Source organism: Seriola dumerili, unplaced genomic scaffold, assembly GCF_002260705.1.
Source record: "Seriola dumerili isolate Sdu_G_001 unplaced genomic scaffold, Sdu_1.0 BDQW01000149.1, whole genome shotgun sequence".
NCBI lineage: Eukaryota > Metazoa > Chordata > Actinopteri > Carangiformes > Carangidae > Seriola > Seriola dumerili.
The window spans coordinates 287,749-314,430 of record NW_019174404.1 but is presented as its reverse complement, the minus strand read 5'-3'; the positions used below and the strand labels follow the sequence as shown (position 1 = coordinate 314,430).

General features: G+C 45.2%; 2 protein-coding genes across 3 annotated transcripts; one reads left to right on the top strand and one right to left on the bottom strand.

The window, feature by feature from the left end:
* Window positions 1–525: 525 nt before the first annotated feature.
* znf106 (zinc finger protein 106) lies at window positions 526–12,670 on the top strand. Its single transcript, XM_022750595.1, has 21 exons — window positions 526–579; window positions 988–1,049; window positions 2,608–2,802; window positions 3,989–5,905; window positions 6,000–6,465; window positions 6,678–6,747; window positions 6,909–7,063; window positions 7,247–7,307; window positions 7,453–7,776; window positions 8,121–8,943; window positions 9,194–9,243; window positions 10,241–10,386; window positions 10,497–10,631; window positions 10,767–10,883; window positions 10,979–11,170; window positions 11,297–11,359; window positions 11,501–11,620; window positions 11,730–11,801; window positions 11,929–12,000; window positions 12,253–12,399; window positions 12,588–12,670. Exons 1-21 carry the CDS (start codon window positions 526–528, stop codon window positions 12,642–12,644), a joined length of 5,298 nt encoding a protein of 1,765 aa, XP_022606316.1. The 3' UTR covers window positions 12,645–12,670.
* Window positions 12,671–15,568: 2,898 nt separating this feature from the next.
* capn3 (calpain 3) lies at window positions 15,569–26,651 on the bottom strand. Of its 2 annotated transcripts, none has more exons than XM_022750185.1 (21): window positions 26,400–26,651; window positions 25,903–25,972; window positions 24,881–24,999; window positions 24,519–24,652; window positions 24,099–24,267; window positions 23,910–23,993; window positions 23,680–23,774; window positions 23,514–23,591; window positions 23,185–23,345; window positions 22,726–22,895; window positions 22,083–22,094; window positions 21,729–21,937; window positions 20,013–20,049; window positions 19,660–19,754; window positions 19,354–19,436; window positions 17,949–18,013; window positions 17,559–17,627; window positions 17,041–17,119; window positions 16,367–16,483; window positions 15,880–15,938; window positions 15,569–15,595 (listed from the first exon to the last, which is right to left on the bottom strand). In XM_022750185.1, the coding sequence occupies exons 1-21, from the start codon at window positions 26,649–26,651 to the stop codon at window positions 15,569–15,571; spliced, it is 2,184 nt and encodes a 727-aa protein (XP_022605906.1). The 2 variants fall into 2 exon arrangements, with proteins under 2 accessions (XP_022605906.1, XP_022605907.1); XM_022750186.1 differs by having other exon boundaries at window positions 19,354–19,411; window positions 19,677–19,754.
* Window positions 26,652–26,682: the final 31 nt, after the last annotated feature.

Here is a 26,682-nt window from a genome sequence, read left to right as displayed (position 1 = left end):
AAGGCCTCCATGGGGTCGGCTGTATCTTGAGAAGGTGTTGTTAGTGTAGAAGTACCTAACAGCCACAGGCATAACTTCACCAAGCAGTTAACCCGTGGTCGGCGTTCGTTTCCCACCCTGTTTGTGAACGTCAAACACGTCCAGACATAGCCCCCCCCTGATGCTGCAGTGGCTCTACTGCCTCCTGACCACAGAGTTGCTCTATCAGCAGACTGGAATTAGACCAGTGTCCAGGTTGAGCCGTGTCCGTGGCATTTGGGCTGTGGTACTGAGGCATGTTGTTGAATAGCGAGGTGTGGTTGTATAGAGAAAATAAGCTGTAAACTCCCTCCACTGTGCTGGTTGGATTTGTCTGACTTGTTGCTATGATCTCAATTACAAACATACAGTTGCACCACACTGTGTATAATTCAGGCTGGTATCACAGAACTTGTTGCTTTGTGATTTTAAGCTCTTGATGAGTCCTTTCACTTTAATACACTTTTTCTATTGACAGTAACAGGCTGAGATCCACCTGCATTAAAAATGGCGAGAGACAGAAAGTGCATCCTCTGTGAAACAGTCCACGTCTCCAAGCAGGTAACTGGTTTACGCATAAATACTCAAGTTACGTGAGCTGTGTAACATTGAGGATTATACTTCTATTGAATACAACATTATCATATGACGTATATTTTCTGTTGTCAAGTTGTTGCACACATATCTAGACTATTTGGTACACATGGTTATGTGTTTAAGTAATTTTATAAAGAATTATTATACTTACCTTTAACTTCCTTTTCTAATAATCAACATTATATAACATTATACTTATATATGTGTATAACATGTATAACATTTTTATAAATCACCTACATTTCTGGGACATGTATCATCCCTCTCTTGGGAAGTGTTATCTCTGGCCTAGCTAAACGTAGAAACTTTAAGTGTTTTGATGTGTTTGTGGACGCCTGAAAGAAAAGTTTTATTTTCATTTGGTCTGTGCAGGAGATGGATGAGCACATGAGGTCTATGCTGCACCACCGTGAGCTGGAGAAGCTCAAAGGCCGGTGAGTTGTTGTTATGTTTGTCCAAAAAAAAAACAAAAAAAAAAACATGCATAGATATCATGGAATTGCAAATAGTATGACTCCAAAAATCACAGTATAATGACTGTAAAAATCACATTGATGTGTTGCAGAAATGAGTATTACTCCAGCGTTTTATTTCCCAAATAATCTGGACTATGCATTTTACTCTGTACACAGTATTTTTTGAGTGAACATATATCGGTAAAACAAAAGCTTTGACTTTGATTCAGGAGTTTTGTCTAAATCCATTTGGGTCACAAGGCACGTGTGCACATGGGCACGTGTTGGTGAAGAGGATATAGGGGCAGCTGTCTCAACTGTGGCACATATATTTAGACACAATCTCTCCGGAACAACAGGCATGACCGATAGAAGGCAACTGGCTATCTTGTGACTCCCATGTAGATTACTAAAAGTATGCGGCCCGTTGCTGACTTGGAAGAATCTCGGGTAGTGCAAGTGCTTTTTCAGGTCCTGAGTTGTTGCTAAGTTACAGGGATTTACATTAACATAAACACTGACATGCAAAGACAGCATCTTTTTAAACATTAAAAAAAATTAATATGAGCAGTTTTTAGCAAGTGCCAGGTTCTGGAATTAAGAAAGAAGAGCGGTAGTTTCACAAGAGTGCGATGATTTAGGAAACTGCCACTCCAGGGATGGGATGGCTGAAGCTTAAGTTCAGACATAGCTGAGTAGAAACGTATCAAACTAAAAAAGGTAACCCTATCTTATTGATAAAGAGATTGCCAACTGCACGAGAGGTCAGAAAATGGCAGGATGCCATGACACAGATATGAAAAAGAAATTGAGAAGGAGCCAGCAAAGTCACTGCCCCTATCAGAATCACGGGTGACATAGTTGGGAGAGGTTTTGAAGTGGAGGCGGCGAGCAGCTGCACAAGGCTCCAGTTACACAGGCGTTGCTTGGGATTGGTCAGTAGGATGCTCAGGCCTGTTCTAATAGCACATGCTGGTCCGGAGGGGGGTTGGGTTCTAGCTCTCAGACGGGAGTGTGAGGTCAAATACAGACATTGCCTTCTGTAGAGTCTCAGAGCGCAGCAGACACCATCATGACAAGGCACTAGGCTGAGGGCACCGTGCCTCTCTCCCCTCCACGCATCCCAGTGCTGCGCTGCACGGCCGCTCGTGGTGGCTGGACGTAAACAGCTAGATTAGCATGCTGCCTGGGTCCAGCCTGGCTGCTCCTGCCCTCACTCCGCCACCTATGGCCTTCTGAAGAAAGGAAAAAACAAGATCAGGATGATAAAGATTTTAACTTTTTATATTATTAAGAGCAAATTATAAGTTAGCTACCTCCTGATCTGTGACGGATAGAGAATTTGGACAAGTTATTTTATTTTTTGAAGGATTGTTGAGTATTCTCCTCTCCTGATTTCATTTTGACTTTGAAGTAACAGAAAGTAGAGCCAGAGCGCGTCGTTACAGGGCTCTGCAGGCAGGAAAACCAAACCAGACTAGATCAGAAAGATGCCTGAAGGAACGATTGAACGCCCGCTCTCGCCTTCCCTCCCCAGGGACTGCGGACACGAGTGCAGAGTGTGCAAGGTGACGGTGGTGAGCCTGACTGATTATGCCAGCCACATTTCCAGTCCCACGCACAAGCAGAATGTGGAGGCTGCGGAACAAAAGCACGCTGGGAACGACCACGAGGAGGACTACTTCGACCAAGCGCTGGCGGACCTGATTGAAAAGAGGAAAGAACAGATCAGGTGAGACCGTTTTTTTGATGTTATTAGGGTTTTGAGCTGGAGGAATAATAGTCAGGACTGTTGCTTTAAAACAAAGAAAAGTTGACTAGTAGGTCTGTAGCAGTCTACAGTTTACATAATAAATATATTGTTATAAATGTAGTAGGACTATTACAAAGTCTTTGTTTTTTATTTAAAAAAGTTTGCTTATTGTTTATTCTAATAGCTTAATCCTAGTCTATATTTTAATATTGATTTCATGATTAAACCACAAAGGTAAAGATAGGTGAGTGCTCACAAACTGTTGTGTGTGTGTGTGCGTGCGTGTGTGTGTGTACACACTGTACGCCATGTATAGTCACATTCTGCTCGGCGGTGCTCACCAGACTCTTTTAGCTGCTGCTTCACGTTGACCGGTGTCTGGAGTCGAATGTCAGGACCGCAGCCTAAAAAAAAAAAAAAAAGCATGACTGCACACATAAAGTTCAGACCCAAGATTTCTGCCCTTTAGAAGCAGAAAAACAAAAGTGAAAACCTTCGCTCTAAACCATGTGATGCTTTTCTTTGTTTATTTTCCTGAAAACACACAAGTGTTGATCTCACTGTCTCACCGGAAACCTCAGAGCAAATGTCTGAGCGGAGCAGCTGGGAAAGTGTGACATGTGTGGTGAAGCTGGCGTTCAGCTGTCGGCCCGTCACATGTCAGATATTTTCCCTCCGCAGGTCAGAGGTCAGAGCTGTAGGTCACACTGTGTGAACCAACCCTAGGGTCACGGTTGCCAGGGAAACCTTTTACATCTTGTTAAACAGATTCAAATGCATCTGAAATTAGCTTTATTTTAATGCGTCTTGAGCTTACCCTCAATGATTTTTTTTCGGGCCACTTGTGGGCGACAGAAACAAGCTGTGAACTCAACCCTTCATTATACATTTCACACCACCTTTCAAGTTGACATTTGCCTATTTACACATCTGTCTATTTGTTCGTGTGAACAGCTGCTGGTTGGACATGATGCTGTGTAGCGCAATTATTATTTATGAGATACACCTATTCAATGCAACTGGTCTGTCATAAACTCTACCTTTAGTTTAAAGGTGGTGTTGTACTGGACTGCATCATAGCGCCAGGTGTCTTCCATGCAATAGATTGCACAGGTGTACCTAATAAAGTGGGAACCGGGTTCTTATCTGTATGTGTTGTTTGTAGAAAAGAGAAGGAGGCGGCTGCTGCAAAGCTGGCAAAAGAAGAGGAGGACCGGAAGAGAAAGGAGGAGTTTCAGCAGAGGTTAAAAGAAGCCAAGCAGCGATACCGACTGGAGTGCGCCTGGCAGCAGCCGTCACAGGGGTTCGGTGGATCTGGTCAGCACAGTTCTTGGTACAGGAGCAACAGATATAATGCCAAACCGGGGGACCCCCGACCCTGGCACAATAATAGACAGGGAAAGAGCGCCACCTGGCACGCTCAGGAGCCCCCCAACTTTCAGAAATGGTCGTCTGAAGAGATTGTTGGTGGGAGCTTGAATAACCAGGAAGGCTGGAACAGGAGGCAGTGGGATCAGGGCGGGTTTTCTGGCAATCAACAAAGTCGACTGCCTTGGCTCAGCAGCGGCGGCAGTAGTAATGGGATCTACGGCCACAACAATATTTCCCAGTACCCACAAAGGGGCCGGCCCTTGAGCCTCTTGGGGCCTGTTCCGACGTGTCCACCTCCCCCCAGTTTCTTTTCCCGGACTTTGAACCAGTTTCAAAAGACAGCCAATGACCAGGGAGCTCAGCAGGGTGGTGGGCTTCAAAATGGAGAGGGACAACTTCCAGAGTCTGACCACAACAGTAATAAAAACTCTAAGAACTTTGGTAGCAATCCAAAGCTGGACAAGACCTTTCGCTGGTCGCCCTATCCAGTCACAAAGGGCTTTGAATCCGTGTCCCATAAAGACTCCAACCCGAACTCATCAGAGAAGCACCCCAAAGTCCCCAAGCCCCAGAAGCAAGACAAAGCACCAGACACCAGTGCCTTTAACAGGCTGTCCCGACCTGAGCAGAAACAAGGGCAGTCGACTCCTAGTGTGGAAGAGAAAAAGACACATAAAACAAGTCCCAAAACCAAGCCCAGAGATAGGAGCAGCAGCGGCAGTAGAAGCAGCAGTGCTCAGAGAGAAGGCCCCCAGAACTGCACATCTGGTCCTTCCAACCAGAAGGACAATAAGCCTCTGCTGCAGAAGGATAAGAAGATGTCCTCAGTTCCTGGTCTCAGCAGTGGAGCGCAGCTCAGTAAGGCCTCCGGTCAAGCGCAGGCACAATCAAAGCCAACTGCAAATGCAAAGCAGAGTGGACTCAGCTCTAAGGCTCCATCTGCTGGGCCCCTGAAATCAAATCAAGAACGGCAGCTGTCAGAAACCTTCTGGAAAGTAAGACGGATTATGTTAGAAAAGAGAGGCTCTTTGGACAGCTCCAGTGACAACAAGACAGAGATGGCGCGGCACATTGCGGAGGAGCAGCAGAGGGATCACGCTCAGAGTCAGATCGGAGTCAACAAAGAAAACAGCTGCAGGCAGAATGCTGCTAAACCAAATCTTCCTGACTTAGTCAGGCCAGAAAAGCCTGCATTGCAGTCTTCAGACAGCAGCCAGTTTCTGCAGTCGTTACAAGTGAGCACGTCTACCATGGAGAGCTCAGAGCCCGCGGCCTCCGGCAGGGAAGATGAGGAGAAGATGAAGAAAGCGGAGAAGCCAACCTGCTCAGTTGCCCCGGGTGAAGCCATGCAGGCTGTCGAGGCAGGGCAGAGCTCAGAGAGTGACACCTCCAGAAGCGGTGAGGCGCCGACGGTCTCAGGGTCAAACACAACAAGTCTGTCCAAACTTGACCTGCCTCCCGTCTTAAAGCGTGACCTGACCAAACACATCAGCTCGAAGAGCAAAACAGGAAACCACGAGCCCAACCTGAACATCGCCAGACGGGTGCGAAACCTGAGCGAGTCACGGAGAAGCGACACAGAAAAGGACTCGGGCCTCAAACCGACGGTGCGGCAGCTCATCAGCTCCTCCGGGTCTCGGCGCAACGTGAACTGGGAGCAGGTGTATCAGGAGGTCAGGAAGAAGCAGGACAAGGGGAAAGGCATGCCGAGGTGAGCTTTTGATCTACATTTAGATTTCACGGTTAGGTTTTTTTTTTTTGCTTTCAGCTGTTTCAGGCTCATGTTATGTTCTGCGATTCTCCAGGTTTGGGATCGAGATGGTGCCAAACGAGCAGGAGGACCACAGCCAGGAGGAGGACGACATTCCCCTGCTGGAGGGTTTGCACTGGGAGTCGTTGATAGACATCTCTTCTCCGGGTGCCTCCCGAAAACGCTCCTTATCAGAGAGCAGCCTCGCCCCGGCCTCCGCTCCCTCCCTCTTTACATCCCTCCTGTCAAAGGAGATGGCGGAAAGAGAAAGCCTCAGCTCAGAGCAGCAGGTATCCTCTGTGTCTCCCGCGCTCGCTCAGGGGAACAAAGACAGTCACTGTCAACAGCAGGTGGAGCAGATGCTCGGCCAGTTTGAGGCCAAAGCACAGAAGCAGCCCGACAAGCTAACGTCAGCGTCAGTGAAGGCCCTCCAGCGATCGGACTCTGTGCTCGGGGACAGCAGTTCAGGGACGGAGCAGTTTGACGGTCAGGGGACGGGGAAGAGGCGAAGAGCAGCTGGGGTGAGTAAAAGAAACTGCACCAATTCTACACATCAGAGTCCGTTTAAAATCTGGGGGAGTGAAGTTAGAAAGAGGTGATCTTAGCAGACCTCTGTAGCGCGCTCCTACAGGCTGCGGCTCACCACACCACAACTCCCCAACTGAACTGTAATGTAACTGTAATTACTTGTATCCGAAGCAGGATGTGACGGTTTGTCTGTCTCTTCTTGCAGGACGCTCCGAGTGCAGAAACGTCTTGTGTGGAACACAATAGCAAAAGACGGAGGGTCAAATCCAAAAAAGGTCAGTATCTTTGATTAATAATATTTATAATTATTATATTTCTTAATACGTATTATAATGATAATATAAATAATGAATCCACGTATACACCAAATACAGAACTGACAATTTGGCAGCACAAATACACGATGGTTCTGAAGTGTCGTCCGTTCTCTGCGCAGAGCGTTTACAGATCGACCAGCTGCTGGCTGTGTCTCTGCGGGAGGAAGAGCTGAGCCGCTCCCTGCAGACTGTGGACACCAGCCTGATCCAGGCCCGGGCTGCACTGGAGGCCGCCTACATGGAGGTGCAGCGTCTCATGGTGGTTAAACAGCAGGTAAAAAGAAAATGTCTCTCTTCACCCAAAAGGTTTTACATGGTAAATCAGTCTTTTCATTAGGCCCCTTATTTTCCTTGCTCTAAAGTAATTATCATTATCATTATAATTATCTCAATATTTCTCACTTCTGAGCAACAATATTCACCGTCTGACGTTCTCGGTTGTTTCTGTGTTTCTCAGGTGACGGTAGAGATGAGCTCACTGAGAAACAAGCGCATTGAGTTACTCAAAGGGATGCAAGGTAGGAACATATGTTCCTTATTAGAGCTGTTTGACCGTAACACTGGTTGTAATCATTGAAGACATACATTACATTACATTCAGGCTCTGAAATAAACTGAAATAACCAGTGGAATTAAGTTTTTGTTACGTGTTTCTTTGTACAGGCAGCATGGAGGAAGCACCGCAGCTCAAACTGAAAGAGGAGAGGATGGATTTCATAGACACAGACCCACACCTGTCCTCCTCTGTTACGCTTTCCTCCATTACGGACTCTGCTGACGTTGGCGGTTCCCCCAGTCCCGGTCCTCCTGCTCAGCGCGCCTCCCCTCCATCCTCCAGCCTCCCCTTCCTGCCTGTCGTTATCAAGCAGGAGCCCCAGTCTCCTGTCCACGTCAGCTCCGAGCTGGACCCTCTGGACAGTATCACCCACTGCGCTCACAGCACCACACCGGAGCTGCCTGTCGCTCCCGCTGCAGCCTCCCCGACAGGTAACGTTGATTTGAATTTCGTCGCTCTGGAGTTTCTGAAGCTACGGAGAAATGTTTTTAAGCAGCATGGAAGTCACATGGAAAGTCGCATTGATTCCGATATGACTGTTCAGACTGAGGTCGCATTGCAAAAGATCTGTGTCTGAGATAGGAAGTGGTCCCTATCAGATTTGGGTCACTGTACTTGTGCAGTCAGGACGTAGCTTAATGCACATTATAATCACACACTCATAGATTTTTATAAACCAAATTTTTTTAACATTTAGATGAGTGCAGTAACTCAAGGGGAAAATAGTGTGTTGTGTTCATGTCACTGATCCGTGTGCCTGTGAAACTCTTTGCAGATTCTGCCCTGAACTTCCAGCCATCTCCTGAAAGAAAGCCTGAGCTCTACCAGATGCACACAGAACATATTTGGGAGAACTTTGTAGAGCCTGCAGACAAAGACGGCCTGTCGGGATTGGCTAAGACAACGGCCATACAGACAACAATAAGCTGTCTCACCCCTCTGCTTGACTCTAAATCCTCCATAAAGCCTCTGTCACCCAGCAGGAGGGGCTCTGAGGTGGGGAGCGTTGTCGACTGTGCTGCCACAAAGACCTTTGAGCCTCCCTCTGCGCCTTCGGTCCTCAATCTGCCCGGCTCGCCGTCTGAACTGAGCGGCGGGAAGCGCGTGAGGAAACTGAAGAAGAGGAAGGTGTTGAAGAAGGCTCAAGGGACGGAGCAGCCCGAGAGCAGCGACACCGAGATAGACGGAGAGCCCTCGAGGCCCAGGTGGCTCCGACCTCGCCGGAGACCCAGTGGAGGCTCCCAGGTCAGCACCTCCACTCTGCCCACAGAAGACAGAGAGGGCGACCTGAACATGGAGAGCAGCGAGGACGTGCGTAAGATGCCGTGTCCGACCCTCAGACCGGAGAGAGGAGACCGCAGCTCCTCCAAACACATGGTGGAGCTCCCCCAGGTGGCGCCCGCCGAGCTGACGCCGAACTTAGACTCGGAGGAAAGCATGGAGGTCACGGCAGCCTGTCAGCAGCCTCACATGGACGCCCTGGTTCCAGCTCCCGCTCCAGTCCAGATCCCGGACTCCTCCGGTCCTGAGCCACAGAGCCTGGCCTGCAACGAGGTCACCTCCACCAGCGACATGGAAATATGTAAATCCTCTGAGAGGTGAGACGCTTTACATTTTTGTTTTAAAGGGACACGAGCCACACATTCATTATTCACTCACAACACAAAGACATATTCATAGTGCAATTTTCCAAAATCAGCAGCAGCAGCAGAGAGGTCAGAGTTCACGATGGTGCCGCAGACGGGTTATGACCTGTGTTACGGAGTCTAATCACGGATCATCTAGATTCAACTTTGGCCCGTCAAAAAGCAAATCATTTCATCTTTACCGCCTTCTCTCCCCCCACAGTGACATGCCATTTCCAGTCACGTTGCCCAAGATAACGAAGACCTCATCAGGTACGTTCATTTCCAGAGAGTTTTTACCTGCTTGAGCAGAACTAGTTTGTACAAAGTGTCAGAGCTCGTGGGAAATCATGGAGTGAAAAGCTGAGACGTGCGACAGTCTCTTCACCTGAAAAGTGACGGAAATAATAATTGTGTCAAGAGTGAAAAACGTAGAGAGAGAAGCTTTTCTCACCTCCTCACAGCTGGCCAATCACGACGCTGGAAAGATGAGAGGGGGGGGAGGGTGTTTCTGAAATTATCCGACCATCCGACAAACACTTCTAACAGTTTCTTAGCAGCTTAACTTATTTACTTACTGCATGAAACACTGTTTTCCTCTTTGCTTCTGCTGTTTCCTTCTTCCTTATATTTCATATACTTAACTATAAATAAAGTAATAGCATTTATTAAAAGTGAGAAAATATGTTTGTTTTTATCGTCCCATCATCAAATCAGCAGAGAGAAATTAGAAGTTTGAGCACATAACCAAACATACACGTCACGCCGTGAGCAGCCAGAATTAGAAACGTCGCGCTCTCTGAACAAATGAAAATAGACTCTGAAGCTCCTCAGTTCCTTTTTATGGTCAAGATATTCATAGAGCCGTTAACGGCTGTGATGAATGGACACGACTTTCTCAGAATAAGTATATTTAACCTGTGGAATATTGATCGCTGCTCCGCCCCCCTCTCTGTGGATCTTCAGGCTCCGCCCTCCATTTAGAAAAACAAAGAGACTGATGACATTTGTTTTTAGAGGAGAGATGTTGAAGTTGTGTTAAAGACGATAACAACAGACAAAACTTATGTGAACTTTTTTTACCAAGAAACTCGAGAAAAACTTGACACCTTGATCCGTTTAAAACAAATTTTAAAGTTTAGAGAAGAAGAAATCTGCACCTGTTTATTGGTCGCCCTTAAACAGACAAATGAAGGCAAAAAAAATAAAAGTAAAATAAATTAAAAAGCATACATAGTTTATCTTATCGTATTTTTTGTGTGTTTCCCAGATGCGTCCTCTGACCACGGCGAGGACGACATTCCCACCGAGGGCGCGTTCGAGGGCCACCAGGAGGCGGTGAACGCCGTGCAGATCCACAACGGGCTGCTGTACACGTGCTCAGGAGACCGGACTGTGAAAGCCTTCGACCTGGTGGTGGGTGCTGACGAACCCCGACGGACACGCAGTATTTAATGTCGTTAATATCTCTTATTGATATTTCAGTGAGCGCCACAACAGAGTCTTTCTTCTCTTGTTGTTTGCAGAGTCATAAATGTGTCGGTGTGTTCGAGGGTCACAGCTCCAAAGTGAGCTGCCTGTTGGTGTCTGCGACTCCCTGCCTGCATCATCGCCTTTATACCGGCTCCAGTGATCAGACCATCCGCTGCTACAGTCTCAGGGTAAAAACACACATCCTCCTTCTTCTTCTTCTGCTAAATACCTGCCACGTTTTGTGAACCGCACTGAGAGACGTATAAGCTGCATCGAAGAGACGCGATGGTTCAGTTTTTTGATGTTTTCCTTCATGTCCACAGACTCAAGAGTTCGAGCAGCAGTTTTCTCTGTCAGACCGAGTCCTCTGCCTTCACAGCCGCTGGAGGACTCTGTACGCAGGCCTGGCGAACGGCACGGTCGTGACCTTTAACCTCAAGGTGAGAGAAAAGCACTGCACCGCAACCACAAGTTGCTGCTGCTGCGGATGATGTGAGGCTATTTGAAAATTGTAACGCGCACTTCCTCCGTTCAGACAAACAAGCAGATGGACGTGTTCGAGTGTCACGGGCCGCGCGCCGTGAGCTGTCTGGCCTCGTCGCAGGAGGGAGCCCGCAGGATCCTGCTGGTCGGCTCCTACGACAACACCATCAGTGTGAGGGACGCCAAGAACGGACTCCTGCTGCGCACGCTGGAGGGACACACCAAGACTGTCCTCTGCATGAAGGTAGGTGTCACCTGGAACCTGGAGCTTCAACAGTGAGACGCTCCGCCTATTTCAAGTTTAGATTCTTTCATGTTTTACGTTTCATTTTCAGATTATTTCCTGATTGTTTGTCTCTCGTTCTCTCAGGTGGTCAACGATCTGGTCTTCAGTGGCTCGAGTGATCAGTGTGTCTACGCTCACAACATCCACGTGAGTCGCCCTTCTTTATCTCTTTATACACAACACAGCGGGGGGGGGTTTCGTGTTTTATAATTCTGGGAAATGGGAATCTTGAAAACCAGACGCCGTGTTCACAGTGCAGTTGAGTCACACTGTGTTTTGTCTGTACAGACAGGAGAGCTGGTGCGGGTCTATAAAGGTCACAGTCATGCTGTTACTGTGGTGTCCATCCTGGGGAAGGTGATGGTGACCGCCTGCCTGGACAAACTGGTCCGGGTCTACGACTTGCAGGTCCGCATCCTTGAACAGATTCATCCGCTTTCTCTCATCGGCTCGAGCTTCTGTCTCACTCCCGACATTATTTCCACGACTTAACTTCTGTCTGTTCTTCCCTCCGCAGTCTCACGACCAGCTGCAGGTCTATGGTGGACACAAGGACATGGTGATGTGTATGGCTATCCACAAGAACATGGTGAGAGACCGACTCGCCCCAGAGCTACTCGCAAAGAAAATGGACCTTTTCATGTTTTCATGGTTTCTGATTGTGTCTCCGACGTGTATGTAGAAGTAAAGAAAGGCTTTTCTGTTGTTTGTTTCAGATCTACACAGGCTGTTACGATGGCAGCGTGCAGGCCGTCAAACTGAACCTGATGCAGAACTACCGCTGCTGGGTAAGAGAAGAGGGAGAGGGAGCAGAACTGAGAGGGAGATGGACGAAGTTTATTCAGATGATTCAGAAGAGTCTCTATTCTGTTGTTGGAGCGTTTTATCCCTTTAAATAGCCGTAGGAAAGAGAAGGCGGATTGCGGTTTATGGTCCTAGAAAAATGTAAACATGAGGCCATGTCATCTGTGTTTGTCCGGGGACTTGTCTGCAGACTTGCAGAGTGTGTTGTCTCTAACGGTGTTGTCGTGTGTTGACAGTGGCACGGCTGTTCGCTGGTCTTCGGGGTGACGGGGCATCTGCAGCAGCACCTGATCAACGACCACGCCAGCGTCAGCTCGCAGACGCTCAAGTGCCGCTGGAAAAACTGTGAAGAGTTTATCTGCACACGCAACAGCCCCAAGCAGGTAAAGAAAAACTTTAGATTCCAACTCTTATTTTAGCCACTTTGACACCCGCGGTTCATTTAGTCTGGATCGAGGATCGGGTTTTATACTGTTGATCAGAGGAAAGACGGCGTTTACCTGGGCCCTGGTGACTGAATGAAATGAAGGGATCATGAAAATATTGATCATCTGTTGTTTCCGTCTTGCAGGGGATGCTGGTGCACATGCGGAAACACGCCGAGGAGGAGATTGAACTGGAGCCTTAAGGGCCGGTGATGGGAACACTGTTTCCTCCTGAGCCCTCTTCCCTTTCCTGCTACCTTCACCTGCCCCCCTCCCTCCCTCCCTCCCTCCCTCCCTCCTCCTGTTAACCTCCCATATTGGGGGGGATGTTCTTGGGACCCACTTAACTTAGCAGCGCTCCTGTTGGAGCCTGATGAGTGGCGTCTGACGACTCCATCCTTTATGTTCGGTGTTGGAAACCAACTGTAATACAATCACGAAAGGAGGGTTGGCTGTGCTGTTGTTCTTTTTCTTTTTTTCTTTTCTACAAAACATGCCTCCTTCTTCTCTTTCTGTCCGACCACTGCAGTTCCTCTTTTCACTGACCAAAGTTAAGACAAAGAAAAAAAAAACGTGACTTTTTGTTAACTGAAGAAACTTCAGCGCTGCCGGTGTCAGAGAGATTTGTTCTGCTTTTCTTTTGAAACTGCAACAGAACCAATAGTCGTTCTTCCTGATTGGTTGGCTACAATATGGCATGGGTTAAAAGGTGTTTTTATTGTTGTTGTGCAGTTGTGATGTGTCATGTTGAGCAACCTATAGTTTAGGTTTATTTTTTTTATTTTTTATTTTTTTTTGTTTTCTTTTATGAAGTTATCCATTATTCACTCAAAGTTTATAACAACTATGATTTAAAGTTTTCAGAAAGGTCATGGTGTAGTCTCCCTGGTTAGTAGTTCAACAGTGTGAATCAATGTTTTTGAAGGAGTTTCATTGAAGTGACAGAATTTATTTATTTTTGGTTTGGCTTTTATTTTATTTTCAGAGGAACCCGCTTTTTTGTTTTTGGTAGCGGGGTTTGGATTTATTTTATTTTTTTATTTTTATTTTTTTTTTGTTGCTCATTCAGGCGATTTAAAGGTGTTGAGGGACTTTGGTGCAGTGTTGTGTGACTTGGCCTGAGGTTGCCATTTGAGAATTTACATTTGCAGTGATAACAGAACCAAGACGTGGACGTGGTGGCGTGCGTATTCCTACATGCGTTTATCTGTGTGGGTTTATTCCTTGTAACTGTCGACAGAGTGCTTTAAGGAACTCTCTGTTTTCCATGAGTGAGTGTGAAGTACTGTTTTTACGACACCGCTTCCTCCCTGGAAGTGGTGTTTATTTTAGTTTATTTTATATTCGGAGCATCGAGCCGAAGGTCGTGGAGCCGTGTTTCCCCCACAGTGAAGAGATTTCTAATGAAGTGAGGAGGTGAAGGATGTTTACAGGAGGTGTTCAATGGAAGAGCTTGAAAAGCGAAGAATTAGGATTCATCTCCCATGCCATACCTCACCCCTTAAACAGGCAAGTTGGTAACGCAACGCCACTTCTTTTAAAAAGGCACATTGAACCTTTTTTAACCGGTGTTAAAGCCCAGCGGATGCTCTCTTTAGCAGACTTTGTGTGGTTACTCTCCCGTGGTTGTGTCCTCGTTGGAGGATTTGTTAACCTGATGTTCTCGCAGCCGCCAACTTCCAAAAAAAAGAAGAAAACTCTCGTCTCACACTCGTTATTTATGACCGAGCAAAGCGTGCAGTTCACCTCCAGTACCTGGCATTCCCTGAGTTTCTTCACGTTTTTCAGTTCTTATCATTGTTGTGACCGGATCTTTTTTATGAAAGTGCAATCCAAGAAATTGTTAATTATAATAATAATAAAAAAAAAAATAAAAAAAAAATGTTGCAACATTATGAACCAATTTTCTGTGTCTTTACTGTGTTTTTGATTTATATTCTGATTTAAAATAAATCTTATGCATCAGAGAAACACCACAAATCACATCAAACCTTCTGGTAACACAGTCAAACCAGTAACTACACATTTATTTATTTATTTGATTAAAATGGTTAAAAATGCAGAACACTCATTAGACCAAAGCCTTAATAGGAAGAAAAAAAAAAAATCACAAAAAGCTGCAGTCCAACCCCTCAGCCATATTCTTTCTAATCCATATTTGAACATCGGTGTTAAGAAGGAAAAAAAAAAAAAAAACTCGTCGGCTTCACAGCTTTGTCCTTTAATCTCGTCCATCCACATGCAGAGCTGAACGACTGGCAGACTGGACATTTGTTGGGGGGGTGGGGCGGGGCGGGGGGGTTGGATTCATGCTGGCTGGAGCTGAGATGAACAGAAGACGCCTGAGTTTGTCCACCAGGGAGCGCTATCCACAGGGCCGGAGCACACAAGGTGGCTCGCACCCAGAACTGACGCTAGTGGGGGTGAGACGAACTAACGTGTTACTCTAGGCCAACAATAAATCCAGGGGGTGTTATTTTAATGACAAAAATAAGTGAATGAGAAACAGGGTCAGGTCTGAAATCTTATAGATATTGTCGCTCGTGCTGTCAGAAATGTAACAGGTGTAAGAGTGATTCACAAGTTTATTCATCGTCCACCAGAGAGCCCAGTTCACTGGAATGGATACAGCTGCTCAGTTTGATAACAGAAGAAGAAGATAACACAGGGTGGTGGTTGAAGGAGGCTCTGTGAGGTATTGTGACAGAAAAAAAGGAGGTTGTGTGTGTTTGATGCCTGAGAGAAGTACGGTACAAGGTAAGGGTTGTCTTTAAAAAAAAAAAAAAAAAAAAATCAAAACAGAGCTACTGACTGATAGGAGACTGATATTCTGATGATAATGGGAGGACAAAGGCAGAGAAGGAAATTCCAAAAGGCCTGAGACCGACTGTAGAAAGAGAGAAGTGGGAAAGATAAACTGGAAGAAGCATGTTGAACATGTTGGAGTCGGAAAGAGCAGAGCTGTTGGGATTGAGGGAGGGAGGGAGGGATGGGAGGGGGGGGGGAGGCTTTAGGTGAGGAGGTGGATGAGAGCTAACGGCGCTCGGTCACACTGAATATTGAGGTAAAGGCTGGCAGGTCTGGTCCTCGTGTGGAGTGGAGCTCACCTGGGAGAAGATGTGCCTTTCTAGGCGTACATGGTCAACTGGAGCCACTGCACATGGAGAGAAGGAAAAGTTTCAGTACATCAGGTGTTTACGCCTTCTCACACCGGTCAGGGTTTACTTCACTCACAGGTTCTGCTTTTCAGTAATAACATGCACAATTGTACAATTAGGGCATAAACAAGTCATAGTATAGTAAGGAATGAAACGTCATAGTATTCATGGTGACATTTTTATGGGATTTTTCAACAGAAACTAAACTCATACTTATGAGTATTTATAGTTTATCCGTATTTAAACTGTTGGAGTGGAGTGAGAACGCTTCACCACTTACCTCCAGGACACTGAGTCTGATTGTTCCATCTCCATCCTGATCGAAGGCCTGGAACGCCCCTGCAGAGAAAAACATCACCAACACAAGTGAGGTTCACCTCATCCAACAACACAGAAAACAAACTACAAAGTGCAGTAACAGGAAATGTCAAAAACATCATTTGGAGGCTGGAAAAAGTTTCTTAATGTGGCAATAAAAGATTAAAACACTGAACAAACTGACCTGAACTTCCAGGTAGTATATGGTGAATTTCTGGAGTCTCTGTTTCATGTTTAGTGTTTTAGATTTGCGTACTCGCTCATGGCTTTGCTATTGAACCGAATGGGAATGTTCCAGCTGTATTTCCCCTCATTTTATAAACAAGTATTTGACATCTTTGGGGACTTAGGATCTCCAGACACTAGATTAAATACTAAAGCAAATACATGCTCTACTTGTACTGTAGTAGTTATACATTTCCCCTCATGTGCATGAGGCACTGACTTACTGAACATGGCTTCGAGTCGGACCAGACAGCTGATGAAGCTGTCGAAGTCGATGTTCATGTTCTCGTTCGCGTAGCGCATGGTGATGATGTCGTACAGCTGGTTGTTGAGACGGAAGCCTGAGCGGGACACAAGACACATGACTGTACAGTGACAAGGACATTTAGAGGATGAGTTCAGGCTGTAAGAGTCACTGCGACTGTCCACAAACATCACAACCCTCCACATGTGACATCATGACTGTTAAATGTCTTCATGAAAAACCGAACAGAAACAAAAACCATCTTCTAAAAAAAAAAAGGGAAGAAAAACTTATTTTCAGCAGCTTTAATCACATTTTTCTTTTACAATCTGTATCAGCGTTTAAATAAAAAAACCATGGTGATATTTTTCTTTTTTTTTAATATGTTCATTGTAAAGAATTTAAAAGGATCAATTCACCCTAATCAGAAAACATATCGTCTCTCTGATCCTTAGTCATGCATTGGTCTGTGGTTACTCTGTGTAATGTTAATGTTGTTTTAATTAAATTTCATTCCCAGTCATTATATTATATATTATATATTATGTGGCCAAATAAAACCACGAGCACCAACATGGACAGATGGAAAATATGTCTTTTTGGGATTTGGGTGAACATACCCTTTAAGGTTTTTCTGGATGTGTTATTTATTACCTGCGTCGTTGACAGCATTCCTCATCTCGTAGCTATTGATGCTCCCAGACTGGTCAGCGTTATAGTGTTTAAAGATTCCCTGAAACAGAGAATATGGGAGTTTGATGCGGAGGAAACAGTTTCCTGCAGCTGCACGTCACTTAGATAAATACAGTTGGCAATAAATAAATACTTAAAGATAGAAGGTGTTTGTGTTATTATCACCCACAAAAATGTAATACACGACATATCTACCCCTGTATCAAGCGTGATGTTGCCATATATGTCACCTATAAGGGGATTTTATGATCATATATATGAAGATATAAGTTTATAATATATGTGAAATAGTAGAAATTAAAAATAAAAAGTAAAATTTGTAATGTAATGTATGTCAATATATCAAATTGTTCCAATTTCTTTTAGGTTTCATATATGATTTTTACATACATGTTTGACATATGAAAACATCATATATGTACATATATCACGTTTGCATATTGGGGGAAAAAATGAGAGAGGGGAACCTGCATTCCCACCTGCCACTGTTTGATCTTATTCCACAGGTGTCTGAACTCCTGGAGATTGAGTCTACCTGTCCCATCCATCTGAACACAAACGGTTAAGACCAAAGTCGTAAATCATATTAGTGAGCGTCCACTCAGAAAACACCTGGCTTCATAATACTCCGGTAAATGATCTACGAGCCTAAAACTGACATTTCAGCGAAGCGCGTCAGAGTCTCAGAAGTCAAAAAAAAAAAACACTGGTTTTCCCACAAAACGATCTCCTGGTGTCGTTATGTAAAATAAAAATGAAAACGGAGCCTCGGCCCTGTGAGCGTCCATCACAGACCCTGCCATGGGTCTCGGCAGGTTGTGCCTCTCACAACAACACAGCCAGCCCGATGCACTCGATACAAAGGATACGTCCATCAGAGCAATCATGCTCCTGCAGCTCTCCAGACTGAAGCCCTCTGTGTTCAGGTCCTTATCTGCAGGGAATACAGAGGGGGGGGGGGGGGGGGGGGGGGGGGGAGAGGGAGAGAGAGAGAGAGAGAGAGAGAGAGAGAGAGAGAGAGAGAGAGAGAGAGAGAGAGAGAGAGAGAGAGAGAGAGAGAGAGAGAGAGAGAGAGAGAGAGAGAGAGAGAGAGAGAGAGAGAGAGAGAGAGAGAGAGAGAGAGAGAGAGAGAGAGAGAGAGAGAGAGAGAGAGAGAGAGAGAGAGAGAGAGAGAGAGAGAGAGAGAGAGAGAGAGAGAGAGAGAGAGAGAGAGAGAGAGAGAGAGAGAGAGAGAGAGAGAGAGAGAGAGAGAGAGAGAGAGAGAGAGAGAGAGAGAGAGAGAGAGAGAGAGAGAGAGAGAGAGAGAGAGGGAGAGAGAGAGACAGAGACAGAGCGAGAGAGAGAGGGAGAGAGACTCTGGAATTGAAAACTCGCTTTAAAGCCCAGAAAATGTTTTAAAATAAAAATCCCTCCCAACATTTCAGTTTTTAAAAGTCTCCCAGGATCAAGAAGAAACGTAGAAATAATATTTCAATCAGCTGGAAAAACTCATTTCCTCCAACGAGTCAGTGTTTCCCACATAGTAATGTAATGTATGACATATAGAGTTTTATTATTATCACATATAAACATCCTCTGGATATATGAAGGTGTAAGTTTATAACATATATGAGAGTTAGATTTGTATATGCACATGCACATTTTCATGTGGTATAACATGTTGCGACCATATATGGTAATGAATTATATTTAATTTACATATGCACGTTTAACGAAACATGTTTTTCTCATTAATTTTAAACATGTCTTGTCACCTTCACTCATTCACATTATAATATCAACATATACTGACAGGCTTTAGGATTAATATATATTTATCTAACATGTCTACAATATAAGCGCACATACATAAACATATATATTTGTATGGGCAAGACATAAACGTCAATATATAAAATTATTCCAACCTCTCATAGGTTTCATATAGAATTTTTACATATGTTTTTATTTCTATGTACATATATGTCATTTATTTAAAAAAATCAATATATGTACATATATTACATTTGAGTGTTGGGGTTAGTAACTCATATAATTTATAAAATGTTTTGAAAATGATTGTTGCATTAAAGAAATATTCAGGCTTTAAGTTTAGTTTCATTTTAGATGCATTTCACTGTTTGGAAGCTTTTTACACTCAAACCCTGCTGCACAGATATTTGTATTTTCTGGGTCCAACAACTGATGAAAGCCACTAAAAGTTATAGAGTTCTTCATGTGACTTATGACTATTTATACTTCACTTAAATTAAAATCTGAGTTGACTGGACTCACGTTTGGTGATCACTCTGTTCAGAACGTTTTTCAGTTCGTTGGCTGTGATTTCCATGTCCTGAGAGAGAAACCAGAGGGAGACTTTCAACACTTAGTTCACATCTCTAAACATCTACATAAACAGCCGCTGACTAGTATTCACTTATTAGTTATTGATTAGTTAATTGAGTCTTTTTTCTTTTCATTTTCAGATGCTTTTGTCCACAAGAACCCACACTCGATGGTAAGTGATGGAGAAATCTATTACTTCCTGTCAACCTTCAGTTAAAAGCAGGAGATGAGTGTTCAGGCTGAGGAGCGGCGTCTGTCCTCCCTGTACTCACCTCTCCAGCTATCTCCTGAAAAATAGTGCGGAACTGCTGATCCTCCTCGCTCTCTTCCCCCGCCGAGGCCGGCGCCGGCTGAGGCGTCATGGAGCCACAAAGTAGAAAGAGACAAACGAGACGAGAGGGAGAAAGATGTGAGAGGAAAAAATGTGGAGATCAGGTTTGTGAAACTCTTTTCTCATCCGCCTCGTTCTATATCATTCAACATTATTAGGGTTTAATACACGTGTGTTGTTGGTTGAATTAAATGCAAATGGAATAAAAACAGAAAATAGAGAGACTTTCATATTCTAACTGTGCAAACTCTGAAATAAAATAGGGAAAGACTCTTACCACTGGATGGTCAGCCTCGATCCTGTTCTCTATCTCCCTGGATGAAGACGAACAAACAGCAGTCACGATGCTGACAACAACATCTCATCTGGACCGTAAGCCTGTACAATCACGTTTACTACAGCACATCATCTCACTCCTGTCCTCACATTAAAACAAACAGTCCAATAAAATGTACAGAATCCTGAGCTGAAGGTTTCGAGACATCAGGACTATAACTGAGGCGTTAAACTCATGTGTGACACCGTTTTCTAAAGGCTTACAGTCCCAAAACATGACAGAGGCGATTCCACGAAAGTCTTAGAGAAGAAGCTGTGAATAAAACGTGTTAGTTTAGTACCACCTGTTGTCTCCTCCAGGGACAGTAGAGGGCGTCGTCTCCCGGCTTTTACTATTTCTATTAGATCAGATGGGTCATAACTGTCCCACAATGCACTTGAAAATAACTGACTTATTCCCCTATGTGATAATCCATCCGTCTGATATTCAAGGAGGTTAAAACTAATAGTATTGATTATTACTTTATTTGCAAATGTATGACCCATGTGTTTCCTAAGACCATGTTTGCTCAGTTTCCCGTGCACATCCATCCCACAGCCCGATTCACAGCCAGGTGTCGGTCCGTCAGAGCGCAGGCCGGCTCCCTGCGTGCCGTCTGGTCCTCCAGGGCAGCAGCGCAGCGGGGGGGTTGGGGCGGGGTGATGAGGGTGGGGTGGGGTGGATGTTAGTTGAGGCTTGAGTATGCAGTATTGAATGTTTTTGAAAGTTTACCGGATCGCGCCCAAATCTGAAGTCGCTTGTCCTAAAAAAGATTCCATAACAGCTTCGAACTGGGGCCGATTTCTTCCAGCTCTACAAATCAAATTGCCGTTAACATTGTTTGCTCTTGGTGGTTTGTGTCCCACCCATCAAGCCCCCCCCACCCCCACCCCAGCCCACCCCACCCCACATAGAGAGGTAGATAAATCACTGTTACACGTAAATCAATCCTGCTGCTGCTGCATTACATCTAAACAAGCAGGGCTGGGTATTGTTGGAAATGTTTAAATATAAGACAATAAAAGTTCATTATCTACTAAAATAATATATGAGATTATTATTATTAGTTATTACATTTGAAAAAGTGCAGTGTTTTTGGCTTTAAACAGGGTCCTGCCTCTGATTTGGGCTTTGAAACATTGATTAGTCACTTAATCAATTTGCTGATCCCCATAAAATTAATTGGTAACTATTTTCTTTCCTAAAACAAAAATGCCAAACTGGTTTAATCTGGTTCCTTCTCCTTAAAAACACAAAAGGATCTTTGAGTTCTGGACTATTTTGAAAACATCGCCTGAAACTGTGTCGGACATTTTGCTAAACTTTCTGACAGAACATTCAGAGAACATAATAAACAGATGGATCAGTAAGACTGGGGGATCGTTTCGAGCAGGAAATCATAATTTGTCATGTTCAGTTTATCTCCTGAGGAAAAAACTGATCTCAACTTCTTTTAGAAATGACTCTGAAGAACCATCAAGGTTCTGATGTGTTGTATTTCAATACCCAGCCCTACTAAGAAACATAGATCAACATCAGAGAAATGAAATAAGCATCTTCTAACTGTAACTGTATCATTGTCTCAGGGGGGGGAAATGATTTGTGCCCTAGCAGCCCAGCTCGCCCCCCGCCCCCCCCCACCCCTGCAGGCCACCCTGCTCGCCCTCACCCACTCACTCTGAGGTGTTCTTCTTTTCAGAGAAGACTCGCAGGATGAACTCCCCCTCCTGGTGCGGCTCGTACGTGGAGGGGATGATGACGTACTCCCCGGGGGTCAGGCGGAAACGCTGGGTCACCTCGCGCAGGTTGATGTAGGACTTGCAGCGCGCCTTGGAGGAGTTGAACAGGAAGAAGTCCTTCTGCATGTGCTGCTTGTTCCCGTGCATCTGGGGAGGGGGGAGGAGGGGGTGTTGAATGTCTAACTGGTCGAACACTCAGGACTATTGTGTAAAAAATCTGATGATGATAATAACAACAGGAAACTTGCAAACTGCTGCTCCAGCGACACAGTTTCATTTACTCCTTCCTTACCTCCCTCGGCACCTGTGGAGAGACAGAGAGGACGTCAGCGTTTGTGTCGCTGCAGGATGAAAAATCAAACCAAAAGCTTATTGTCCTCATGGTTTTACAACGAGAACTTTATCCGCTTTGATTGCACATTTTTGCACAATTTAAAAAAAAAAAAAAAAGTTGGTTTGGTTTATTTCATCCTGAATATGTGAAGAAGAACTGTAGATTCACCACCGAGCGTTTCCTGGTTGTATGTTCAATTTCTGCAGCTGCCACAGTGTTTTAACGAGAAACAGGAAGTACGACCATGTAACCTCTGAGCGGAGGTCGTTACTCCGGCCTACGGTAAATTTTAGAATTGATTTTAAAACTGTGACGCTTGTTTTTAAGGCCGTACATGGTCTTGCACCTCAGTATCTGTATGACGCGGTTGTGAGCTCTGGGTTTTATAATAATTCATAATTAATATTAGAGGTGCTCCAACATTTTCATCTTTTTTTAATTCACACGTGTCATTTATGTGTTTTTAATTTGTGTCTAATGTTGTATCTTTACATATCCACATAGTTTTTGGTGGTTGCCACTTCCTTGATGATTCATACTTTGTGTATAAGTAAAGTTTTGCTTGCACAGTGTGAATGTAAGTGAGAACCAAGCGGGACACCTCGTAAATAGCGAATCCGATGGTGAAGAGGTTGGCTCCCATCTTGCGCTCTTTCCGCCGGTTCTTCTGCATCAGAGCCACCACGAAGGTGCAGCCCACCTCGTTGTCCTCGGGGTCATCGTCCTCCTCCAGCAAACGGAGGCGGTACTGAGGGTTGGTCCAGAAAGTGTCTGCAGGACATTTAGTGTGAGTCTCCACAGCTGTAACATCTGGATTCTATTCTTCATTGTTGTTATTTTTTGGAAAGTTATATCATTTCTAATTCTGCTTCTTTGTGATTTTTAACACATCGTGATATTTTGAATGAGTATATAGATTTATCAGGGGTCAAAAATAATATATCCACACACTCCAGCTCATTCTGTTCTGTGTATCATGATTTGGTGCATTTTGATCAGGAAGTGACTCAAACCTCTGTGAAAGACGTAAAGAGGTTATTTTCTTTCACAGCAGTTATACCTGGGTAGTTCCTGCAGCCTCCGGCGGAGCAGCCTCTCACCCAGCGGCCCTCGTTCACAGACACCGTCCACTTGTGGATCTTATCGTCCTCCAGCGCGTCAGGGGTGAGGTTGCAGATCTCGATCTTGGTGTAGTTCTTCTTGAAATCCTCGAACGACATCCTGGACAGGAAGCGAGGAGATCAGGACAGGCCTTGTTAAAAAACACTTTTTGTTTTCCTCCTGTTGACTGGATTTACTCTTAAACAACCAAATAACTTAGTGGAGAAACGTGTTGTTGGAATCCACATCTCACAACTGGAATGATGAAAGGTTTAAAAAAAAAAATACCAGAACTCTCCGTCCTCGGCGCTCTGGTGCTGCAGCTTCTCTTTCTCAGACTTAGACAGGGAGGTCCACTCCTTCGAGCTACCAGAGAGGAGAAAATGGTTGAGACATAATTTCACAATAAACTGAGCTAAAAGTTGGAGTTAAGATATTGATAAAAACTCCTCACTTGTCACTCCAGGGGCCGTTCCACTCCACTTGACCCCACGGGTTCCTGAGACGCACCAGACGAACTTTATTGTCCTTGTGCTGAGACGGTTTACACTGTAACGAAAAAGAAAACAGATTTCCACATTTAGACCCTCGTGCACTTTGTTTGTTTTAAAGCTCTGGACAACATGATTCCCAAAATGACAATCCCAGCACATCACACACACACACGCTCGTCTTCTGCGTTACCTCCTCCACCGCCGTCACAGAGTAAGCGTGACCCTTCACAAGCCCCGTCACAGTACGAGTCTCGAAGCGAGCGGGAACCAGGGACTGCAGATACACAAAACGAGGAGAAAACATTTGAATTAAACTCAAAAAAATAAAAGATTGCTACAGGCTGAAACTTCAGTTAAAGCCTAAAAATGTCCGGCTCACGTCGATGGAGCAGCCCATGAGGGAGCCTCTCTCCAGAGCTTTCTTCATGATCTTGTAGAGCTCTTTGGGAGCTTCCTTCATCTCGTAGAACTCAGTGACTCCGCCGGTGAAATCCTCCATGGCCTCCGTGGTGTTTCCGCCCTTCAGGGCCTCGTAGGAGCCGTGCAGCCTGGAAGAGGGGGGAGAACACAGGCGTTACACTTTCAATTCTTTCATCCAGACATGTACAGTCCTGGTTACTAATAAAGGTATTTTATTGTTATTATTATCTAACCTGACAAAGCCTGTGTGTAGTTACAAATAACAATAAATCAGAAATCTGTGCTGTAGCTGAGCTCCGTTCTTCCTTGTACTTGTGCAGGAAAAAAGGAAAATTCCCCAGAAGACACTCAGTTCAAACTCTCTGTTCACCGCACTCACTTGGCGTAGGCCTTCTCCAGCAGGGCGCTCCAGAACTCGTTCCTCTCGGCGGACTTGGTGAAGACCAGCTGGTTGTTGAAGGTCGGGATGCGGTCGTCGATGACGACATCGACCCAGTCGCCATAGCGCCAGAACTGGAGGACAGAAGGAGGTCAAGGGAGAAGAAACAATAGTGAGGATCAAACACTGAAAGGACGAGAAGCCACTGAGTTTTAACACTTGAATCAAAAAGGCGCTGGGTGATTTCTTTCATCTCCAATAAAGTAAATTTGACTTTAAAGACGGCGACATGCAGGAGGAAGGGCTGAATGTTGGGATGGGGGCTCTCTGTTAGAACACATGGGAGTTTGTTCTTTTCTGACCTGGAAGTGGAAGATGCCGGCATAGCCCTCTGAGAAGCTTTGCTCCTGGGGAACAACACGGTACAGAAGCTTCTCATTCAGGGTGAGACAGGCGATGGCAGCCAGCAGCCAGCAGTCACCTGAACACACAACATCAGTTCGTTTCATTCACCTGAACACACGTTCAATGTCTTAACTCTTAAACCACATGTTCACGAGTGGAGTTCAAAGTGCAGGGGATCGAGACGGGAGCTGTTTGAACTTTTACTCTTTTTCCCGCTTTCTACCGTTTGGATTCAGGTGGAAACGCTTCAAGAGCAAACGAAGAACTTGCACCTCTGCGTCTGTGATTTCTCTCATGATAAAAAAAAAAATGTTTTGCTGGAGGAAAAGACCGTCGCCGAGTGCTGACGTTTGACTTTTCCAATTGTCCAGGTGATGTGTGACAGGGTGTTAGCTGCCGGCCCTGGGAACAATGTAAGTTTTTCAACAGGGAATGGTTAACAGTGTCTGCCAGGACCTTTGTCCCTTTGGTCCCCTTTATTTGCAGCCTGAACTGGACAACAATGAGAAGTGCTGCTGGTTGGATTCCCTTCCAAAAGAGTAAGCACAATACCGGGGAGGCCGCTGCAGGCAGAGAGGCCGTGTGCGGGGGATCGATGGGATATTTGCGACCCTGTTATCTCCCCCCCCCCCCCGCCACCCCCCCACCCCCGAGCTGCATGAATACAGACTGGGGGGTTCCATACAGTGTGTGCAGTCCATGCATACTTCTGTCACCATGTATAAAATCATGTGCTCATTTATTTCACAACTTGCTTCGAGTATTTCTGCATTTGTTTGTGTTTAAAATAAATTCAAAAAATAACGTACTACCAGATAACAAGAGCTGGTTTTAAGCATTTTAGCGTAGATCCTTTATCTTTTTTGTTCCACAGTCGTTCTAGTAATTCACAGTGAACTCACTCAGCACAATGACACCTCTCCACTTCACACACTGATTGCTGTCATTTGTTTACTGTGTCAAGAGAAACGGGATTTACCGAGATCTCCCTGGCAGATGTCTGTCCTACTGGCCCCTCCAACAATGAACTGAGGATTCTCACAGATTTCCTGCAGACAATAATAAACACAAAAGAGGAGTTAAGGACCGGTCAGATTAAAGCTGCTCTCTCTCTCATAGAAAACTGGTGATTTTAGGCCAAGAAAAAAAAAAAAAAGCCAAGAAATAATGAGACTTTCAGTCACTTAATTCCAATCCGTCCATGTGGGAAAGGTGGGAGCATTTTGATCACATCTCCAGGTAAAGTCCCAGGTAAAGTTTTCCCCATGAAATAATCCCTCACGAGGAGAAATGTGGTTATTTCCGTGCAGGTTGTATCAAAAAATAAAAAATAAAAAAAATAACGTCCCACCTCCCACATGTGTGATCCATCCCCATCTTTATTTAACTTTGCCATCATCGTGTCTCTCCGTGTGCCAACCCAGACTAACCTCCACCTCCTCCTCCTCCACCTCCTCCTCCTCCTCCTCCTCCTACCTTGGGCCTCTTCCAGACGATGTTCTTGACTTTGTTGGACTTGTGTCCGAGCTCCTTGAAGCCCAGAGACTCCACAGTGGCCGGGAAAGACTCATCCTCAAACAGGTTCTTGGTCTGAAGGCACTCCTGCCTCTGGAAGCAGAAGTCCTGGCCGTTGAAGCGGAGCGGCTTGTTCAGGGACCCTTCCCCGTCTCTCCTCTCTCGTTCCCGGATCAACCGGTCGCAGAAAAAGCCAGACGGTGTGTAGGGCATCTCGTCTCGGCTGCCTTCTTCTTCTTTTTTT

Excerpts from the sequence above, each read along its gene's own strand:
- znf106 (XM_022750595.1), top strand. The coding sequence starts at position 526 with ATGGCGAGAGACAGAAAGTGCATCCTCTGTGAAACAGTCCACGTCTCC. Across the intron at positions 6,466-6,677 it reads AGAGGCGAAGAGCAGCTGGG|GACGCTCCGAGTGCAGAAAC; the intron begins GTGAGTAAAAGA and ends CTCTTCTTGCAG. Across the intron at positions 7,064-7,246 it reads TCATGGTGGTTAAACAGCAG|GTGACGGTAGAGATGAGCTC; the intron begins GTAAAAAGAAAA and ends TGTGTTTCTCAG.
- capn3 (XM_022750185.1), bottom strand. The coding sequence starts at position 26,651 with ATGCCCTACACACCGTCTGGCTTTTTCTGCGACCGGTTGATCCGGGAA. Across the intron at positions 22,896-23,184 it reads AGGCTGCAGGAACTACCCAG|ACACTTTCTGGACCAACCCT; the intron begins GTATAACTGCTG and ends AATGTCCTGCAG. Across the intron at positions 17,628-17,948 it reads GCATGATTGCTCTGATGGAC|ATGGATGGGACAGGTAGACT; the intron begins GTATCCTTTGTA and ends GTTTGTGTTCAG.